Source organism: Coregonus clupeaformis, chromosome 35, assembly GCF_020615455.1.
Source record: "Coregonus clupeaformis isolate EN_2021a chromosome 35, ASM2061545v1, whole genome shotgun sequence".
Classification (NCBI taxonomy): domain Eukaryota; kingdom Metazoa; phylum Chordata; class Actinopteri; order Salmoniformes; family Salmonidae; genus Coregonus; species Coregonus clupeaformis.
The window spans coordinates 2,143,275-2,161,892 of record NC_059226.1 but is presented as its reverse complement, the minus strand read 5'-3'; the positions used below and the strand labels follow the sequence as shown (position 1 = coordinate 2,161,892).

Genomic DNA, 18,618 nt, shown 5'->3' with positions numbered 1-18,618 from the left:
AGATTATATATAGCGGGGAGTAATCTGGTTAAAACCACATTGTAAAATGGTCCTCTGTAGCACAATTGGTAGAGCATGGCGCTTGTAACGCCTGGGTAGTGGGTTCGATCCCCGGGACCACCCATACGTAAAAATGTATGCGCACATGACTAAGTCGCTTTGGATAAAAGCGTCTGCTAAATGGCATATTATTATTATATTATAAAAATTTGCAGAACGTCAAAGTATACTCATGCAGCCAGAATGTAGTGCTCAAGGGCTGAGGTTCAACGCAAGTTGGAATTCCATCAATTGTTTACAAAGTCTTCTACATCTCATTAAGATATTTAGAAGTCACATTTCCCTAAAAATCAAGGAGGTATAATATTTCATTAGTTACGACTGTGTAACATTACAGACTGGGTCGTCAAAAAAGTAGGTCACAGTGAAAGAAGAGAAATGAAGCTGTAATACATCTGTTTCTATTTGAACACGCTGAGGCCTCCGGAAACCATGTGGGTTCCCCTTCTTCTAAATTTGCTGCTGAGAAGGTATCATTTGGCCAATTGAATGGGAATATGGTTCTCAGACAGAGTAGACATGCTCAAGCATCGATGGACATAACAATGAGAGAGAGCGAGAGAGAGACAGACAGACAATAGCTAGGTTTCCATCCAATTGGCGACATATTTTCATGCATAAAAAGTAGTGCGTGATGACATAGTGCACACAAAATGTCCTTTTTCGCTTACGTTTTCATGTAACATCGCATTTTCAACTCTACTCTGGCCTTGGCACGTGCGCTCTAGCCAACAGCTTACAGACACAGTGCGGGTAGGCTAGTCTACATGATGAGATTACTATGGATAGAATATTTGTCAAACGGCAGTCAGATTCATTGGGAATGACTAGAGAGGACAAACCAGTTCCTCTTGCTTCAGAAGCTGTGTAGAGAGCCGGCTACCAGCTCGTAATACAGAGAGCCCAACGTGTTCTCCTCACTGGTGCTGCACAGTTTGCCTATTGTTCTAATCTAAGTCAGAGCCACCTATTGTCTAGTAAACACTATCTTCTCCAGGTCTCCCAGCCCTCCCTCCCAGTCCCACCCGTCCACCTCTCCCATGCTACCCCCAGAATTAAGACTGAATCCCCCCCTGGAGTTGCCCTGATGTCCCCCTGGTCCTCCCAGCTGGATCCACTCATCTTCAGGAGATCGGCTTGGGTGATGGTGGGGGGTTGGGAAGGAGGGAAGGACCAAGGAATGGGTCAAAGCATAAACAAGTCCCTTCCTGTGCGACCCAACCCCTCCCCGTACATGCACACCCCAATCCCCCTCCACAGCTTCAACATCCCCACTCCCGCTCCCCCTGGGCCAGCAGTCGTGGCTGAGGGTGACCAGACAATGCCTGTGTCCCCCTATGAAGCAGACTGTATGCCCAGACAACCAGATCGATCTCTGCTGGATGGATTATTATGACAACAGGACCAGTCCAGTGGAAGTTTCCAGTGCAGCTTCGATCTTCCCTCAATTGAACCTCTGTATTGTGGCAGTCGTCCCTAGTCACCACAAACCCATCCCAGGGGCATTACTAATACTGGGAGACAAAGACTGGTGGCCAACAGCATAACAGAAATCTTACTCTATTTACATATTTCCATAACTCAAACCATAGCCTCTTGTGACAGACGAAACATAACAAGAAACTTGGCTCTAGGCGCCAAGTTTACCCGAAATCACAATGGACTAAACTATGTCAACATGTCATACGCCCCATATGCCACACCCACACCCCTCTCTTACCATTTTGATTGGTTTATGCCGGAGATCCGCGTCGGTCACGGGGACATCTTGATCTTTGGGGGCCACGTCCCTGTTGGCGAGGAGCTTCAGCAGGGTGGCGTTGTCTTTTGGGGCCCCTGACCCCCCCTGTCCCCCCTGCAGCAGACCGTAGGTGCGGCAGTAGAGTTCAGAGGAGAGCAGGAGGCGTGTGACGGGGGGCTTCAGGTGCTCCTGCTCGTACTGGTCACAGTAGAAGGGCTCCCGCAACTCCACTGGAACGTGCTCTACGGACAGAGAAGAGGGACAATCTTCAAAATAGGAATGCTACCAAAAAGAATTTATTGAAACTAGTTACAAATGACGGAGTCATGATTCACCAAATTATATTTTGAAGGAGGAAACAAAGTACTTTAAGCATATGTTTTCGTTTCAGTCACCTCCATCTCCTCTAACTGAAGCTAATTGTAGATATTTTTTTTCTATTGATAATGTAAAATTAACAGCCATACAGAAAGACTCATGTGAAGGTGAAATTACAGAGAAGGTACTTCTGGATGCAATTAAAGACTTTAAGTCCGGGAAAACTCCAGGGTTGGATGGCATACTAATCGAGGTATACCAAACCTTTTTTGATATACTCAGAGGACCGTTATTAGCATGTTTTAACCACTAGATTATCAGACACTCAAGAAGAAGGTCTGATTTCATTATTACTGAAACAGGATACAAGTGGAAAATATAAAGATCCAGTCCATTTAAAAAATTGGAGGCCCCTTACACTTCAGTGTTGTGATGAAAAAATTCTAGCAAAATGTATAGCGCATAGAATTAAAAAGGTATTGTCGGACATTATTCATTCTAAATCAGACAGGTATTTTACATGGAAGATACATTGGAGATAATATATGGCAAGTACTGGAAACAATAGAACACTATAAAAAAATCTGGGAAACCAGGCCTGCCATTCATAGCAGACTTCGAAAAGGCATTTGATAAAGTACAACTGGGGTTTATATATAAATGCCTGGAGCATTTCAATTTTGGAGAATCTCTTAAAAAATGGGTTAAAATCATGTATAGTAACCCCTAGGTGTAAAATAGTAAATAATGGCTATTTCTCAAAAAGTTTTAAACTGTCAAGAGGAGTGAAACAAGGTTGTCCGCTATCGGCATATCTATTTATTATGGCCATCGAGACGTTAGCTATTAAAATCAGTTCCAACAATAATATCAAGGGATTAGAAATCCAGGGCTTAAAAACAAAGGTGTCATTGTACGCTGATGATTCATGTTTTCTTTTAAATCCACAACATGAATCCCTCCACAGCCTCAGAGAATCTAGATACATTTTCTAACCTCTCTGGATTACAACCAAATTATGATAAATGTACTATATTACGCATTGGATCACTAAAAATACAATTTTTACATTACATTTGAGTCATTTAGCAGACGCTCTTATCCAGAGCGACTTACAGTTAGTGAGTGCATACATTTTTATACTGGCCCCCCGTGGGAATCGAACCCACAACCCTGGCGTTGCAAACGCAATGCTCTACCGACTGAGCTACATTACCATGTAGTTTACCAATAAAATGGTCTGATGGTGATGTGGATATACTCGGAATACATAACCCAAATGAAATAAATGATCTCACTCCAATACATTTTAATAGAAAGTTAGCAAAAATAGATAAGATCTTGCTACCATGGAAAGGTAAATACCTGTCAATTTGAGGAAAAATTACCCTGATTAACTCTTTAGTATTATCCCAGTTTACCTATTTGCTTATGGTCTTGCCTACGCCTAGCGAACTGTTTTTAAAATTATATGAGAAAAAAATATTCCATTTTATTTGGAACGGCAAGCCAGACAAAATTAAACGGGCCTATTTATATAATGAATATGAATTCGGAGGACAGAAATGATTAAATATTAAAGCATTAGACCTATCACTAAAAGCTTCAGTCATACAAAAGTTACACTTAAATCCGAACTGGTTCTCTAGCAAATTAGTAAGATTGTCTCACCCAATGTTCAAGAATGGCCTTCTTCCCTTTATTCAGATTACAACCTCTCACTTTCAGTTATTTGAAAAGGAAATAATCTCCCAAATATCACTATTTCTAAAACAAGCCATAGAAAGTTGGTTGCAATTTCAATTTAATCCTGCAGAAACTACAGAACAAATAATGCAACAAATATTGTGGTTAAACTCAAATATACTAATTGATAAAAACACTTCTTTTTTTTGACAAAATGTTTTTAAAAAAGGCATAATCTTCGTAAATGATATTATCGGTAGGACTGGTGAAGTTATGTCACACATGCAGCTAACAAAAACATGTCTGCTCTACCCAAAATTACAACCAAATAATTGCAGCATTACCGCAAAAATGGAAGAGGAAAGTGGAAGGGGGAAAAAGTAAGGAACGTGTCTGTCGGCCTTGCATTAAAGAACATAATTGGTTAAAGAAAACTGTGATAAATAAAAAAGTATACCAGTTTCATTTAAGGACCAAAGGATTGACAGCCGTCCCATATAGATTGCAAAATAGTTGGGAAGAGATTTTTGACGTACCGATCCCATGACATAGTGTTTATGAACTGATACGCAAAACGACGCGGGATTCAAAACTTAGAATTTTTCAATTTAAATTATTATATAAAATTCTTGCTACCAATAGAATGTTATTTATATGGGGGATACAATCTTCCCAGCTCTGTAGATTTTGCTGCAAAGAGACAGAATCATTAGATCATTTGTTTTGGTACTGTCCATTTGTTACCTGGAGCTAACCCTGCAGATAGCACTACTGGGTGATCTGAAAAGTCATGGTCAATCGATCAATAATATAATAATACTTTTAGCAAAAATGTTTATTTTCAATTTACAATCTGTAGAAACAAATGAGAATAGAAAGGTTCAGAACTTTTGTAAAACATCACAGTACAGTTGAAAAATATATGGCAAATAGAAATCCAATATGGATGGTGTTAAGAGATAGATGTGTGGTGTTGAATGGAGTTGAAGGATGGGACTAATAACAACTAACAACAACTAATAACAACAAGATAACTAATAATGTAAGTATACTGTGTCCATAATAAGTATATAGGTTATAGGTTGAGAGCTTTTGTGAAAGAGCACAGTTCAAAAGATATGGCATATAGAAGCAAACCGGATGGACATCATGAAAATTATCGGAGAGGTTGAGGGTAGAGGAAGTTCAGGAGTAAAAACAAAACAAAAAAATTATTGTAAAATTGACTGTGTCCATAAAATGTATATAGTATGTATAAGCTGGAAGTAGAGGCCTAAGCATTGTTGTTCACTAGTTTACTCCAATTAGGGAAGGGGTGGTGGGGTTGTAAAGTAATAAAGGTAAATATATTTTTTTAAAGGATATATATATATATATATATATATATATATATATATGCAAGAAAAAAGAAAAATAGGGATTGGAAGTGATGCAGACAATTACATTGATGGAAGTTACAATCTATCTGCAATATTAAAGCTGATCTACCCCCTAATTAAAAAAATATATAATTATAAACAAAATTTTAAAAACTAAAATATTGCCATACAGGACTTTGCTGCTGTCGTTTGCCTTTCCCTGCCACATTTCCAACTGTTAACAACGATGAAGTAGTGGTGGAGAGTGGACTCCTTGCACGGCTCATTCCTTAACTCCTTGCACGGCGACTCCCATTTCTGAGTGTCAAGATTCGATTCCGGTAGGATTTAATATTTTTGGAACGGAAGAGACTGTTCTCGGAAGTACGGCAACTAATCAAACACTTGCATCTTTCATAGCGCGCTAGCGAGGGACGGCGAGAGAGGTGAGGGGCACAGTATATACACCACATGACCAGGAGTATGTGGACACCTGCTCGTCGAACACATCACTCCAAAATCATGGGCATTAATATGGAGTTGGTCCCTCCTTTGCTGCTATAACAACCTCCACTCAGCCGTAATGTTGGAAACAAACATCATTATGTTGTCATATAGAGTCACATTTCGTTTTTAAAGGACCAAATAGTTTGATCTGCTTCGTGTTCAAATTTTTGACATGGAAAAAATATTGCGATACTGGTATCATACTGGCCTTAATAGGCATGTCGGCTACCAGACAGAGTCAGAACCGTGGATTATTGGCAATCAAAAGCTGTATCTCACAATGGCATACTGAATCTCGCAAATTTCTTGGCTTGCCATGTCTCGCAACTTCAGTAAAGCAGGGCCTAGCATCAATGAATAGGCTAGGATATTGAAATGAGTGAGATGCAACACTTCGCTCTCAAAGTATCTGTGCATGTGCATTGGTTCGCGTCACGCTGTTTATAGCGTGGTAGCCAGGGCACCAATGCTCTTAGTAGTTGCGGAAATTGACCAACTATGCTGTTTATTTTACAAAATACAAAAATAAAAATCGGTTAGGGATTTTTCTTAACGTTATGGATCCCAAATTTGTTTTAACGTTTAAACTTTCACAACCCTAATACCAGAGCACTTTAAAAAGGAATAGGGTGCCATTTCAGAATAGGGTGCCATTTCAGAATAGGGTGCCATTTCATTTCAGCCACAATCTCTCAGCAGTGTGTTCTGGATATAGGACAGGAAATAGGTTACACCGAACATCAACAAAACATGCCGTTCAAAAAGTCCTAACATAACATTGACAAAACACAGTTTAAAGTCCTATTGTCAGATAAACACACATTCTGTTTATCTCTTAGTTTCTAATAGAAACAAACTTAAAGAAGTGGGTGTTTCCTCATCAATTATACACTGAGTATATAAACATTTTCTATGACATAGACTGACCAGGTGAATCCCTTATTGATGTCACTTGTTAAATCCACTTCAATCAGTGTAGATGAAGGGGAGGAGACAGGTTAAAGAAGGATTTTTAAGACTTGAGACAATTGAGACATGGATTGTGTATGTGTGCCATTCAGTGGGTGAATGGGCAAGACAAAATATTTAAGTGCCTTTAAACAAGTTATGTTAGTAGGTGCCAGGCGCACCGGTTTGTGTCAAGAACTGCATAGCTGCTGGGTTTTTCATGCTCAACAGTTTCCCGTGTGTATCAAGAATGGTCCACCACCCAAAGGACATCCAACCAACTTGACACAACTGTGGGAAGCATTGGAGTCAACATGGGCCAGCATCCCCGTGGAATGCTTTCGACACCTTGTGGAGTCCATTCCCCGACGAATTGAGGCTGTTCTGAGGGCAAAAGGGGATACGACTCAATATTAGGAAGGTGTTCCTAATGTTTTGTACACACAGTGTATAATGAAGGTATAGCGTTTGGCTACCTTGCCTGTACTATGGGTATAGTTAGATATGGATAGACTACGCTGCCTTGTAACTACAATCATTTGAGTGAATGGGCTGAACAGGGGTTAAACGAAGGCCTGCATGCGTGTGTGTTTGTGTGTGCCGTGCGTCTCAGTGTTGTGTTTTTCACAGCAAATCCAGCCAGCCAATCATAGGGCCTGCAGGAGACAGACAAGGTTACAGAGACAGGCACGATACACTGGTTACAATTGAATTTTTTCTGGGGGCTAGTATCAACGCTTCCCTCCATTTCCCTGTCTAAATGTTCGTTCAGCAGTTCAGGTCTCATAGTGACAGTGTCGTGTCATCCCCACCCCCCTCCGAAGAACGATACTGTGGTACATTCCATTTCCAACACCACGCCACACATAAGTCAGTCAGTGGTTGCGTCGCAAATGGCACCCTATTCCCTATATAGTGCACTACCCGGGCCATTTTGGATGCGGTCAGTATGGAACCACATTATCAGTCTGGGTCAAGAGGAGTGAAATTACACAACATCCAGGCCTAGAGGTTAGTGTTAGCGGCAGGGACGGCCTGTTCAATAGGGCGATATGGGCGACGCACTGCCAAACGGGAAAAGGAAGGGATTTTTTTTCTAATCAATTATATCACGGCAACAGTAGTTATCAGTGTTGTAATCTATACGTCTGATCTGCCACAGTGCCACACTGCCACTAAATGTCGAATCAGGCTAAAGTCGTGCTTCAAATGGCTCCACCCCCCTTTTGGGGCGATTTCAGTCAGATTGAAAATCGCCCAGAACTTCTGTCATAGACTCCCATGTAAAATCTATTTTTTCAAATTTCAGAGCCTTCAATACAATCTCAATGGGTGTCTGTGGGCTTGCACTTACGCTTTCGTCATATGTTACGTAACCATGAACGTAACTGAGAAAAGAGTGGATTGTTTGAAAGAAGTTCCTTTTTGTCGGCGAACAAATGAAGATAAATTGGCAACGAAACAATTAGGACCTCCCAGACCAAATTTAATAATTCAACAGGTTTCTACTAAAGGCGGAAAGTCCTACACCCGAGGATTTTCCAAAAATTGGTACGAACGAAAAAAGACATTGCCACTCACTCAACTGGATGACGAGGGATACAGGCTAGCTGTCCGCCGCCACAACGATGAGGTTAGTGTTGATAATCACAAGTTTACTGGATGTGGATATGGTGTAATAAAGGCAGTTTATTCAGAGGTAAATATATCTGGAATCGCGTTCACGGACCCGTTCGTCAAACTCTTAGGGAGCTATAAATTAAGCCCCATTACTTACCATATCAGATAAGAGAAATTGCTGCAGCTACATATATTTTACATCCTGGCCCTACATAGTTCACTATTTGCATCACTTACCAAAATATTACATGTGGTCATTTATGCTTGGAAAGTGGAGATGCCATAGAACGTCAAAAAAGTAAACATTGCTGGAGACACATTGCCGTTTTGGAGAAGACATCGCGTTTGCTAGCGAAGAGATTTGTTGTGGCAAATGAACTTGGGCTGGGAATTGCCAGGAACCTCACGATAAGATATATGCATCAGCATTGCGAGTCTCATGATTCTATACGTATTGCGATTCGATACTGTGATTTTATTGCGCACCATATGTCTGTTGCAGAGGGATCAGAAAGCCATGAGAACGAGTTTTGATCAGTCATGGAAATAAAAGTGCTGAAAACAAATTGGCTCCCAATGTGAAAAGATTGAGAACAAGCTATGAAGGAACAATAATGGTGTTTTGGTGCAGGTACAGCCAACTAGCGCTAAAATATTGCGATATTGTCAATACAGTATATCGTAAAGTATCACTATGTAACTCGATTTCTTTCACCCCAATCCCTCAAATTAACGGTAAATAACTGAATTGTTTGCCCCACATTTAGCTAAGATGATTAGCTAGCCAGCTAAAATGTTTTAGTTAGTTAGCAGTCGCATCTACAATAGTTTACTGTCAATAACATGTCTCCAAAAATGACGTGGTGTCTCCAATTGTGTTGACATTTTACAATTGCAATGCGCATCCATGAGTATCCACTTTCTGTAGCTCAGCTGGTAGAGCATGGTGCTTGTAACGCCAAGGTAGTGGGTTCGATCCCCGGGACCACCCATACACAAAAATGTATGCACGCATGACTGTAAGTCGCTTTGGATAAAAGCGTCTGCTAAATGGCATATTATTATTATTATTATTATTATTATTATCTGAAGAGAGCCCCGAAACATTGTGTGCAGACATTTTATGCAATAAATGAAGTAGGTTCAATCTAGTAGTTCTGATCTTCTGATTGGTCCTGATGAGTTGGGCGAGGTCCCCTGCAGGCTACTGTCACTGTTGCATTGGCTCTGAGTCGGGTTCTCTGTCTTCAAATGTTCAGCCTAAGAGAGGGGATTTTTGTGTGTGTGTGTGTGTGTGTGTGTGTGTTTAACAGTGATGATGTGTGTGTGTGTGTGTGTGTTTAACAGTGATGATGTGTGTGTGTGTGTGTGTTTGTGTGTGTGTGTGTCCTCAGAGCAAGAACTCGTGAGTTGGAAGAACTGAGAGGCCTATGGCGTGGGTGTTGTCCTTGGCCACCTGCTGACAAGGCTGACAAGATAGGACCCCTTTGTCCATTGTTATTGGATAGGAACAGAACTTATAACCAGCTCCTGACCTAAATAGATCTTAGCACAACATTTTACTCAACATATCATATTCCATATTCACTATAACAAATATATTTACTACAACATTAGCAAGAACCGCCACATCCTCAGCCGGCTAATCCAGTGTGTGAAGTTTTGCGGAGTGTTTGAGTTAGCTTTGCGAGGCAAAGATGAAACTGAGGGCTCCACCAACCCTGGTAAGCCAACACTTTTGAGATCAGTCAATAAATGCTTCTGGTATTGACTTATATGCTGCCCCTGTCTTCATGTTGTTGCTGGACATATCTTTTTTTAAATGTGTGTAGGTCACCTAAATCATCAGAAAAATTGCCCCTCCTGAGAATTTTTTCAGGAGCCGCCACTGGTTAGCGGTTAACATCTGTGAATTACCAGACAGAGCCCTGTGGTATTGATAGATAACCAGGGTTGTGTTCATTAGGCATCAAAAGAAGAAAAGGACTACCTTGGCCTATCCATTAAGAAAAGCTAATTTAGTTTTTCATTGTGTGCCTCGATGAACACGACCCTGGTGTTTTATTTTTAGCTGAAGGTAATCTCTGTGGGAAATTATCTTTAAGGCGACTTCTCAACAGAGTTGACAGGAACCTATGCTTTGTGGCACATTTCTTACAGAGCAGCTCGGACAAGAAAGTAACCTTAACCTTGTGAAAGGGCAAACCAAAACACTGGATGCGTCCCAAATGGCACCATATTCCCTTTATAGTGCACTACTTTTGACTAATTAGTACACTATAAGGGGAATAGGGTGCCATTTGGGGCGGAGACACGGTTTCTACCATGTAGGAAGCCAAGTCCTGGTAGCGGAGCACATGATGTGAAGCACAAAATGGTGAAGAGCACTAAGTAAACACTACTTGGAGAGAAAGCGCTTGGACTGGTTTTCAGTAAAATACGACACACACACACCCCACACCCACACAAAACCCCATACAAACATGAAACTGAAATCCCACGTCCGACACACCCTCTTAACAAACTGGTTTAGCAGTATCCAGAGTGGATGAGACTAGGGCTGTTGCGGTGACCGTATTACCGCCACACCGGTGGTCACGAGTCATGACGGCAGTCAAATTCCACGTGACCGTTTAGTCAGGGTAATTAGGCTTCTCAAAGCTCTGATGCTGCTGATGGTCATTAGTAGCCTACCAAACTTGCTAACTGCCTGGCACTCAGCACTCTATTGCCCCTCTAATCACTCTGACGTCAATGCAAATGTAATCGAAAATCTAATCAAACACTTCATGAGAGCCCAAGAGCTCATGTTCCGCAACATTTCCATAGGCTATGTGAGAGAACAGAGTGATGGCTTCTTTTAAAAAGCCCTGTGTAGCTCAGTTGGTAGAGCATGACGCTTGCAACGCCAGGGTTGTGGGTTCGTTTCCCACGGGGGGCCAGTATGAAAATGCATGCACTCACTAACTGTAAGTCGCTCTGCATAATGCATAATCACATTTGCGGTCACTTTTGAGAATGGTGTTTTCCCACTAATTGATTGCATTATGGAACATTCGCCCTTATAACCTACTGCCGTGTGCGCATTGCTGTGCTTATAATGTGTAGAAATAGCTGAATAGTTTATCAACATTTTTAAGCAATGAGGCTGACGCAACATATCAGAATGTTTAGCTTAAAACGTTTTTTTGATGCTAGTGGTTGTATTAATTTGGGATCTATCGCATCCCACAACTGTCCCAGACTATGTTTGGAATATTTATTTCTCGCACAGAATAGGTCAACTTTTGTACTATGGGGGATAGTAGATTGACAAAGGCTAGTGCTTTTGCTGTTCGTTAGGCCTACTCATCTTGTAGGCTGATGAAAAGTAAATGTGGACAGTTCTTCCAATATCTTCAATGTGGGCCTCGGAAATTGAATTTTAGGGGGCATTACAGCCACACAAAGGGGATGCAGCTGGGAAATTCGAGGCATTATCAAGTGCTTGTCAAATTGTGAATGAGAGACTGATGAAGTGTGTACAGCTGCGCAAAAAACTAAGCAGAGCTCATGCCTTTCATGCGACTTTTTTCTAATCATCATTAGAGTCCCATCATACAGCCTTAGAATGTATTAAAAATCAAAACATATAGCCCAACGTTTGTAGAACAACTAAAGTTACATTAATAATTCTAAATTAAGCATATAGGAGTACCTATTTCTTTGTTAACCGCTCAACACAGAATAGCCACATGTGCACACTCCCTCAAATCGTTTGGAGAAAATATCCTTTCTATTTTATTCAGCTTTGTTCAATTGTATTCTTCATACTATAAAATAATATAAAATAATGCCAAGGAATTCTAAGCAAATCTTGTCTGCTAAATGAACTAGTGTAGCCCACAGCCATATGGCATAGCCAGATCAGGACCTAACATAAGGACAACTCAGCATATGCTATTCTGTTCTTCTAAAATAGACTACATTTTCTTCATATCATGTTTCTTTAGACCTGTCTAAAATAAATACATTGATTTATTGTGATGGTGTAGGCTATATCATATGGATTTAGACTTTTTTTAATGTAGATGTTCCAAAGGTCTGCATCAGTGGCTTGTACGCTATGCGCGGAAGCCAGGCGATTCTAAATGTGTTTATGTTAATTAACGGTCAATTACCGTGAGACCGGCAGTTATTTACTTGGCAATCACCGGCTGACAAAATTTCATGACTGCCACAGGCCTAGATGAGACCCACATGGCCCATTAGGCCTATTCGTGGACAGTAAACGTAGCCACAGACCCGTTTTCAAAACCTACGGTAAACAGTTGGAAGGCTGAAACCAATTTAAAAAGAACAGTTAGGTTAGTATCTAAAATGAGATTTAAAGGGGCATCACATGGCTCTCTCAGTGGTGAACTCCAACTCATGAGAAGATCAGAGGAGATTGAAGGATAAAGGGAGTCGCCCGACCATGTTGTTGTTTGTCATTAGGGTTCCTTGAATTAAGTTAATGGTTCTATTTAAAGGCGCACAATAGCATGAGACGCCTATCCCAAAAACAACATTCCATTTACCTCTCTCCATCTTTCTGTACTTTCACAACTACAACGTCTTGCAACAGAAAACAAAACAATCATCTGTGTTCTTATGGGACAAGTTCATGAAGTACCACTCCGTTTATCAAACGTTTTCTCCCAACTGAACACAACCCAGGTGTAGAATACTAGTATGGCAAACAGAGAAAGATGACATTGGGGTGTGCGAATGTTCCACTGTATTTAAACCACAAGGCATTGTTAGCAGTAAACATTTCAGGCAAACTGACAGTGATCAAAGTGAGGGAGGTCAAACTGCGGGTGCATCTCAATAGTCTAAAGCAGTTTACCTTTCCTCATCTCCTTTCCCTCATCCACTCTGATTCAAAAGAACTGGACTGATGGAAGCAAGCACATCGACCCGCCAAGTTGCTAGACTATTGAAATGCAACTTAAGATACAGCATGGAACACACAAGGCGTTTTCAGACACTGCATATGGAATAATAATGGTTTTCAGGCTTTTCCCTATAGGACGTGAAAAAAATATATTACTAAATAATGCAAAGTAGGATGCAAAGCAAGATGGATGCAGTCGATACAAGCAACATTTCCCTGTGGGACGGTCCAGAAGGATGAATGACCTGTCTGTGTCACACACACATCACCAGGTTGAAACAGACAGACAGGGAAGCAGCGGTGGCTGGAAATAGACATTTTGCAAATGGGATTTCAGGTATTGGGAACCGCAGTTTTAAAAAGGCCTGCAGCTCACCTGCTCTCTTTCAAGTAGCAAAACACAGCCATTCACACTTTGTTTGAAAAGAAGAGCGCGAGAGTGGAAAGCAGGAACAGGGTAATGAGTCAGTAGTAAATGGAGGATAACAATGTCACCAGGACATTGATATCCATAACCCCTCAAGAGGAAAGTATTTTGATGACTGTGTGTAAACTGAGTGAGTGAGTGAGTGAGTGAGTGAGTGTATTAATGGGGCCACTGGGGCCAAGGAAACTGCCTCTCAACTACCACTATGACAGGTCAGGAGTTAGGGCATATCTATTGGTCTAGGTGAGCGGTCAAAGGTCATACACGTGCTGCACACCGAGAGAATTGTGGGAGCTGGGTTGTAACAAAACGTTATGCAAATGTGGTGAGTAATACACAAAGGCTCAAACAACTTGATGCCTAAATTGTATCCATAAATGTCAATAACAGTCAAATGGAGCTACTATATTTTATTGTATTCATTTATTTAAGCATGATACAAGTGATATACCTATTTACACAAGCACCATAAGTGAATAGACTAAGGTAAATCGAGGCAGTGTAAAGGTACTGATGGAGTAGAATATAAAAAGAGCTCTGCTCTGTGTGTTGTCGACTGCACTCCCGCTCTGCCCCCAACCCCCCTACTGACTGGAGGTGGCAGGGGGATGCACCAGAGCAGAGGCCATGTGGCCCTATTCATAATTGATCGATTGACTTAGCCCGCCTCGGTCAGTCTTGTAATAAAACATCAGACATGTGGCCGTCACAAATGGACAGACACACGAAAACGCTGAAATAGGACTACACACAGAGGCTGGGCCTAGTTTCAATCCAACCATCATTATGGGTAAGATTCTGTAAGGATCAATTCTGTCCCTCTCCATTCCAGTTTACTGTAGACGAGGTAGAGCACTGGCTGACTGACTGGCTGACTGACTGACTAGCTAGCTGACTAGCTAGCTGACTGGCTATCTGACCAGAATTACATTTCAGAAGGGTTGTCATGGGAACAGTGAACACATTAAGACCACTTTGTTTTAATTAAGGGCCGAGCGAAGGAGCTGCCAGAAACAGACAGAGCCCCATACATTTCCTGATTAGGGCCGGGGCCCGGTGTACTCAGGCTGAACTGCGAAGACCCTTCAGGAAAATGTGCGCACCTTAAATAATTCAGAAAGAACTCTGATATGCTCAACTGTGCAAGGTATGCACTGAGAGGGAGGGAGGGAGGGAGGGAGGGAGGGAGGGAGGGAGAAAGCACAGGCTCAAATTTCTGCTTTAAGTGAGAACATCCAAATTAGTATCTATGATCAAATAAGATGTACTTACAACAATTATCCTAGAACATATCAAAATCATTTATAACATATCAAAATCATTCATGGTCCTCTGTAGCTCAGCTGGTAGAGCACGGCGCTTGTAACGCCAGGGTAGTGGGTTCGATCCCCGGGACCACCCATACACAAAAAAATAATAATTATGCACGCATGACTGTAAGTCGCTTTGGATAAAAGCGTCTGCTAAATGGCATATTATTATTATTATTATTATTATATAACATAAATCAACATGTAGTCGACAATTGCTGATCCATTGTTGTCGCTGTGGTGATATTCCTGTGAACATGCTATGGAGGGATATCAAAACCGTCATCATACGGTAGGAGAGACCTAGCAGGCTGATTCCATACTCTGCTTTTAGGACAAAGACAGGTCTTGTTTTAAGACTGGTAACTAATGGTGAATATGATGTTATCCTGTTGCCTAGGTGATTGTTCCACATCTCTCTCTCTGGTTCAGGTTGATATGCCGATCGCCTGAAACACCCCTCGAAATAACTACAGGCCTCAGGGCCTTGATGTCTACAGGTTGAGGTTAACTAAACACAGACATCATGGGTTACCAGCATTCTTGTCTATTGTTAGAACTAGGGCGTACTGAAAAAGATAATAATATGAAATTTAACAGATGCTGTTATCCAAAAGGGACTTACAGTCATGAGTGCAGACATTTTACGCATGGGTGGTCCTGGGAATCGAACCCACTATCCTGGCATTGCATGTGTCATGCTCTATGTCAAACTCAATGTGACTTCTCTGGTTAAATAAGGAATAAAAAAACAATTTTTAAAAAACATTTAAAAACTATTAATGGAAAGAAAATATTAAATTTGCGGTTAGAGTATAACATCATTTTGATATACATCCCCCAAACTTTGAAAGCATCAGTTATGAGACATACATATAGTGTCAATGTCAGCAGTTCAGTAAGTTGGATAAAAGCATCTGCTATGACCTGATTTTGTATAGCTCATGAAGGATCTGTAAAACGGGTAGGTAGGTGGTCCTGATTCTACCATCTGTGTGCGACAGTTACCTCTCAAACAGAGACAGAGACAGAAAGAAAGAGGGACTTTGGTGGATCAGGGGCCATCCCAGAACAGAGCACAGCAGGGATTCCCTTCTGACATATAAATGTCCACAGAGCCACAGTATAATAGGACATCCTCAGCTTCTACATGAATACCCTCCCCATCATACACCAGGGTTACGTTCAGTAAGGCACACTGTAGCAAAACGTTTTGCAACGGAAAATGAAAATCAGTCTGTTTGGCCAAGTTCAGGTAGTAGCACCTCCTTGGTTTATTCCATTTGAAAACGTTTTCAACCTTACTGAACACAACCCTGCATTTACATGGTGTAAGCATGTGCTAGCTAGCTAGAGGTAGTTTCCACTATATTTCTTATACCATTAATTTCCTTTTAAATCCACAAAGGGAGATGAACAAGTGCACACTTAGGGCAGAGAGTCGGGATGCAGCGCTAGATCCTCCTTAGGTCCTCCTCACCTATTGACTCAGTCTCTCACCCAACCCAAGACACACTGATGAAGAGAAGAACATGAGTCATAATTATGAACAGAACCCAGCTCTAGCAAGGTGGAGCTATGGAGCTAAAAAAGCAGCGACAGGTTTCAGGCACACTGAACAAACAAGATATGTTTTTATAACCTTTGTTCACTGGGAACTCTGTTTTATCTCAGGAATTGTCAGAGAGAGAAGTAGGCTAATCAATATTTCCATTAATTCCTTATTTAACCAACTCAAACATTGAGTTTGACATAGATATGAAAGACTCTCTCTTGTATGCTATGACTTGTAGTGGACCCCTGTGTACACAAACTCATTTAGTTGTTTTTTTATTAGACTTTTACAGAGAACAGATATCAATAGTCTGTCTGCTTGATGTCTGACAAAACTAGAGACATCTTAGTGTGTGTGTGTTTGTTTATTGGCGTGAATTCAGTCAGGGTACGTTGGGGATTATGGACTCGTCACACCTCAGCTGCTTGCTTGCTTGCTTCCACACACACACACAAACTTGAGCCACCATTGGGTGATCACTGAGTCAGAAGAGCCTTTCTACCAATCAGCAGGTTTAGTCAGGGGTTCCCAAACTGTTTCACTCAGGCCCCCCTTTTAGCATTGGGGAACATCACGCCCCCCCCCTCCCCCTGCGCATCACTGTCCTTCTACACTACAGGGCATCTGGGAAAAAAACTGATGATGTCACCCAGCCTGGTCAAGAAGAAAGATAACTGCAGTCCTCCTGGCTTAGCAGGATCACTGGCCAGAGGGACACAGGCCAACACAAAGACAAAAATGTGCGCGCGCAGACACACACACATACACACACATCTGCTGTCAGTTTTTACTGCTCTTATTCCTTCAGCCTGGCGTGGGAGTGCGTGTGTGTGACTTTGACCGGAGGGTGGGAGGGCGTGGCTGGTTGGTTGAGCAGGCTGGCTGTTGATGCACGGAGAGGGGGCACAAAGACAAACAGAACAGTGCAGCAGGAGCTTCAACCTGTACCCATGGCCACAGATTGCATAACACATGACACATAAGCCACGTTGCTAAAGTACAATCGAGCTTGTGTGTGTCATACCGTAACAAAATGTAAACCCTCTGTGTGTGTGTGTGTGTGTGTGTGTGTGTGTGTGTGTGGTCCCAAGCTCATTTCATTATCCCTTGCTAGCCGGGAACCTTTGTTATCATTTCAGGGTTTCCAAATGAAGCCCTTTTTGACCAAGATGGGCCTGGTTCTTCACCGTTTACTATGTTTAGTAGAATGTCTTATGTGCAGTAGGACTATGCTTTATGCATTAATCAAGTGTTCTGGACTGTGGCTAGGGTTGACTAATAAGAGAGCTTATGTATTGTAAGAGAGCACTTGGTAAGAGGACTCCATATCCTCCTATTATAAGCAATACGAACATTTTGATGTGCAGGTGTATGGTGGTTGGTTATTGGTTCTGTCTTTTTCCCATCTATACCGAACAAAAATATAAAACGCAACATGTAAAGTGTTGGTCCCATGTTTCATGAGCTGGAATAAAAGATCCCAGAACTGTTCTTAAAGCTTATTTCTCTCAAATTGGGTGCACAAATTTGTTTACATTCCTGTTAGTGAGCATGTCTCCTTTGCCAAGATAATCCATCCACCTGACAGGTGTGGCATATCAAGAAACTGATTAAACAGTATGATCATTACACATGTGCACCTTGTGCTGGGGACAGTAAAAGGCCTCTAAAATTTGCAGTTTTGTCACAACACAATGCACATGATGTCTCAAGTTGAGGGAGCATGCAATTGGCATTCTGACTGCAGGAATATCCACCAGAGCTGTTGCCAGATAATTGTATGTTCATTTCTCTACCATAAGCCGTCGTTTTAGAGAATAAGCAGTACTTCTAACGGGCCTCAGAACCACAGACCATGTGTAACCACGCCAGCCCAGGACCTCCATATCCGGCTTCTTTACCTGCGGGATTGCCTGAGGCCAGCCACCAGGACAGCTGATGAAACTGAGGAGTATTTATGTCTGTAATAAAGCCCTTTTGTGGGGAAAAACTCATTCTGATTGGCTGGGCCTGGCTCCCCAGTGGGTGGGTCTGGCTCTCAAGTGGGTGGGTCTATGCCCTCCCAGACCTACCCATGGCTGCGCCCCTGCCCAGTCATGTGAAATCCATATATTAGGGCCTAATGAATTTATTTGAATTGACCGATTTCCTTATATGAACTGTAACTCAG

The 18,618-nt window shown here is 41.7% G+C and overlaps 1 protein-coding gene across 3 annotated transcripts in view; it reads right to left on the bottom strand.

Annotated features, from left to right (window-relative positions):
• Positions 1-18,618, bottom strand: part of LOC121550394 (calmodulin-regulated spectrin-associated protein 3-like) — a 48,843-nt gene that overhangs the window by 28,865 nt on the left and 1,360 nt on the right. For all 3 annotated transcript variants that reach the window (XM_041862623.2, XM_045210744.1, XM_045210743.1), the window contains exon 2: positions 1,781-2,043. In XM_041862623.2, coding sequence (XP_041718557.2) covers positions 1,781-2,043 — 263 coding nt within the window. The remainder of the gene's footprint in view (positions 1-1,780; positions 2,044-18,618) is intronic.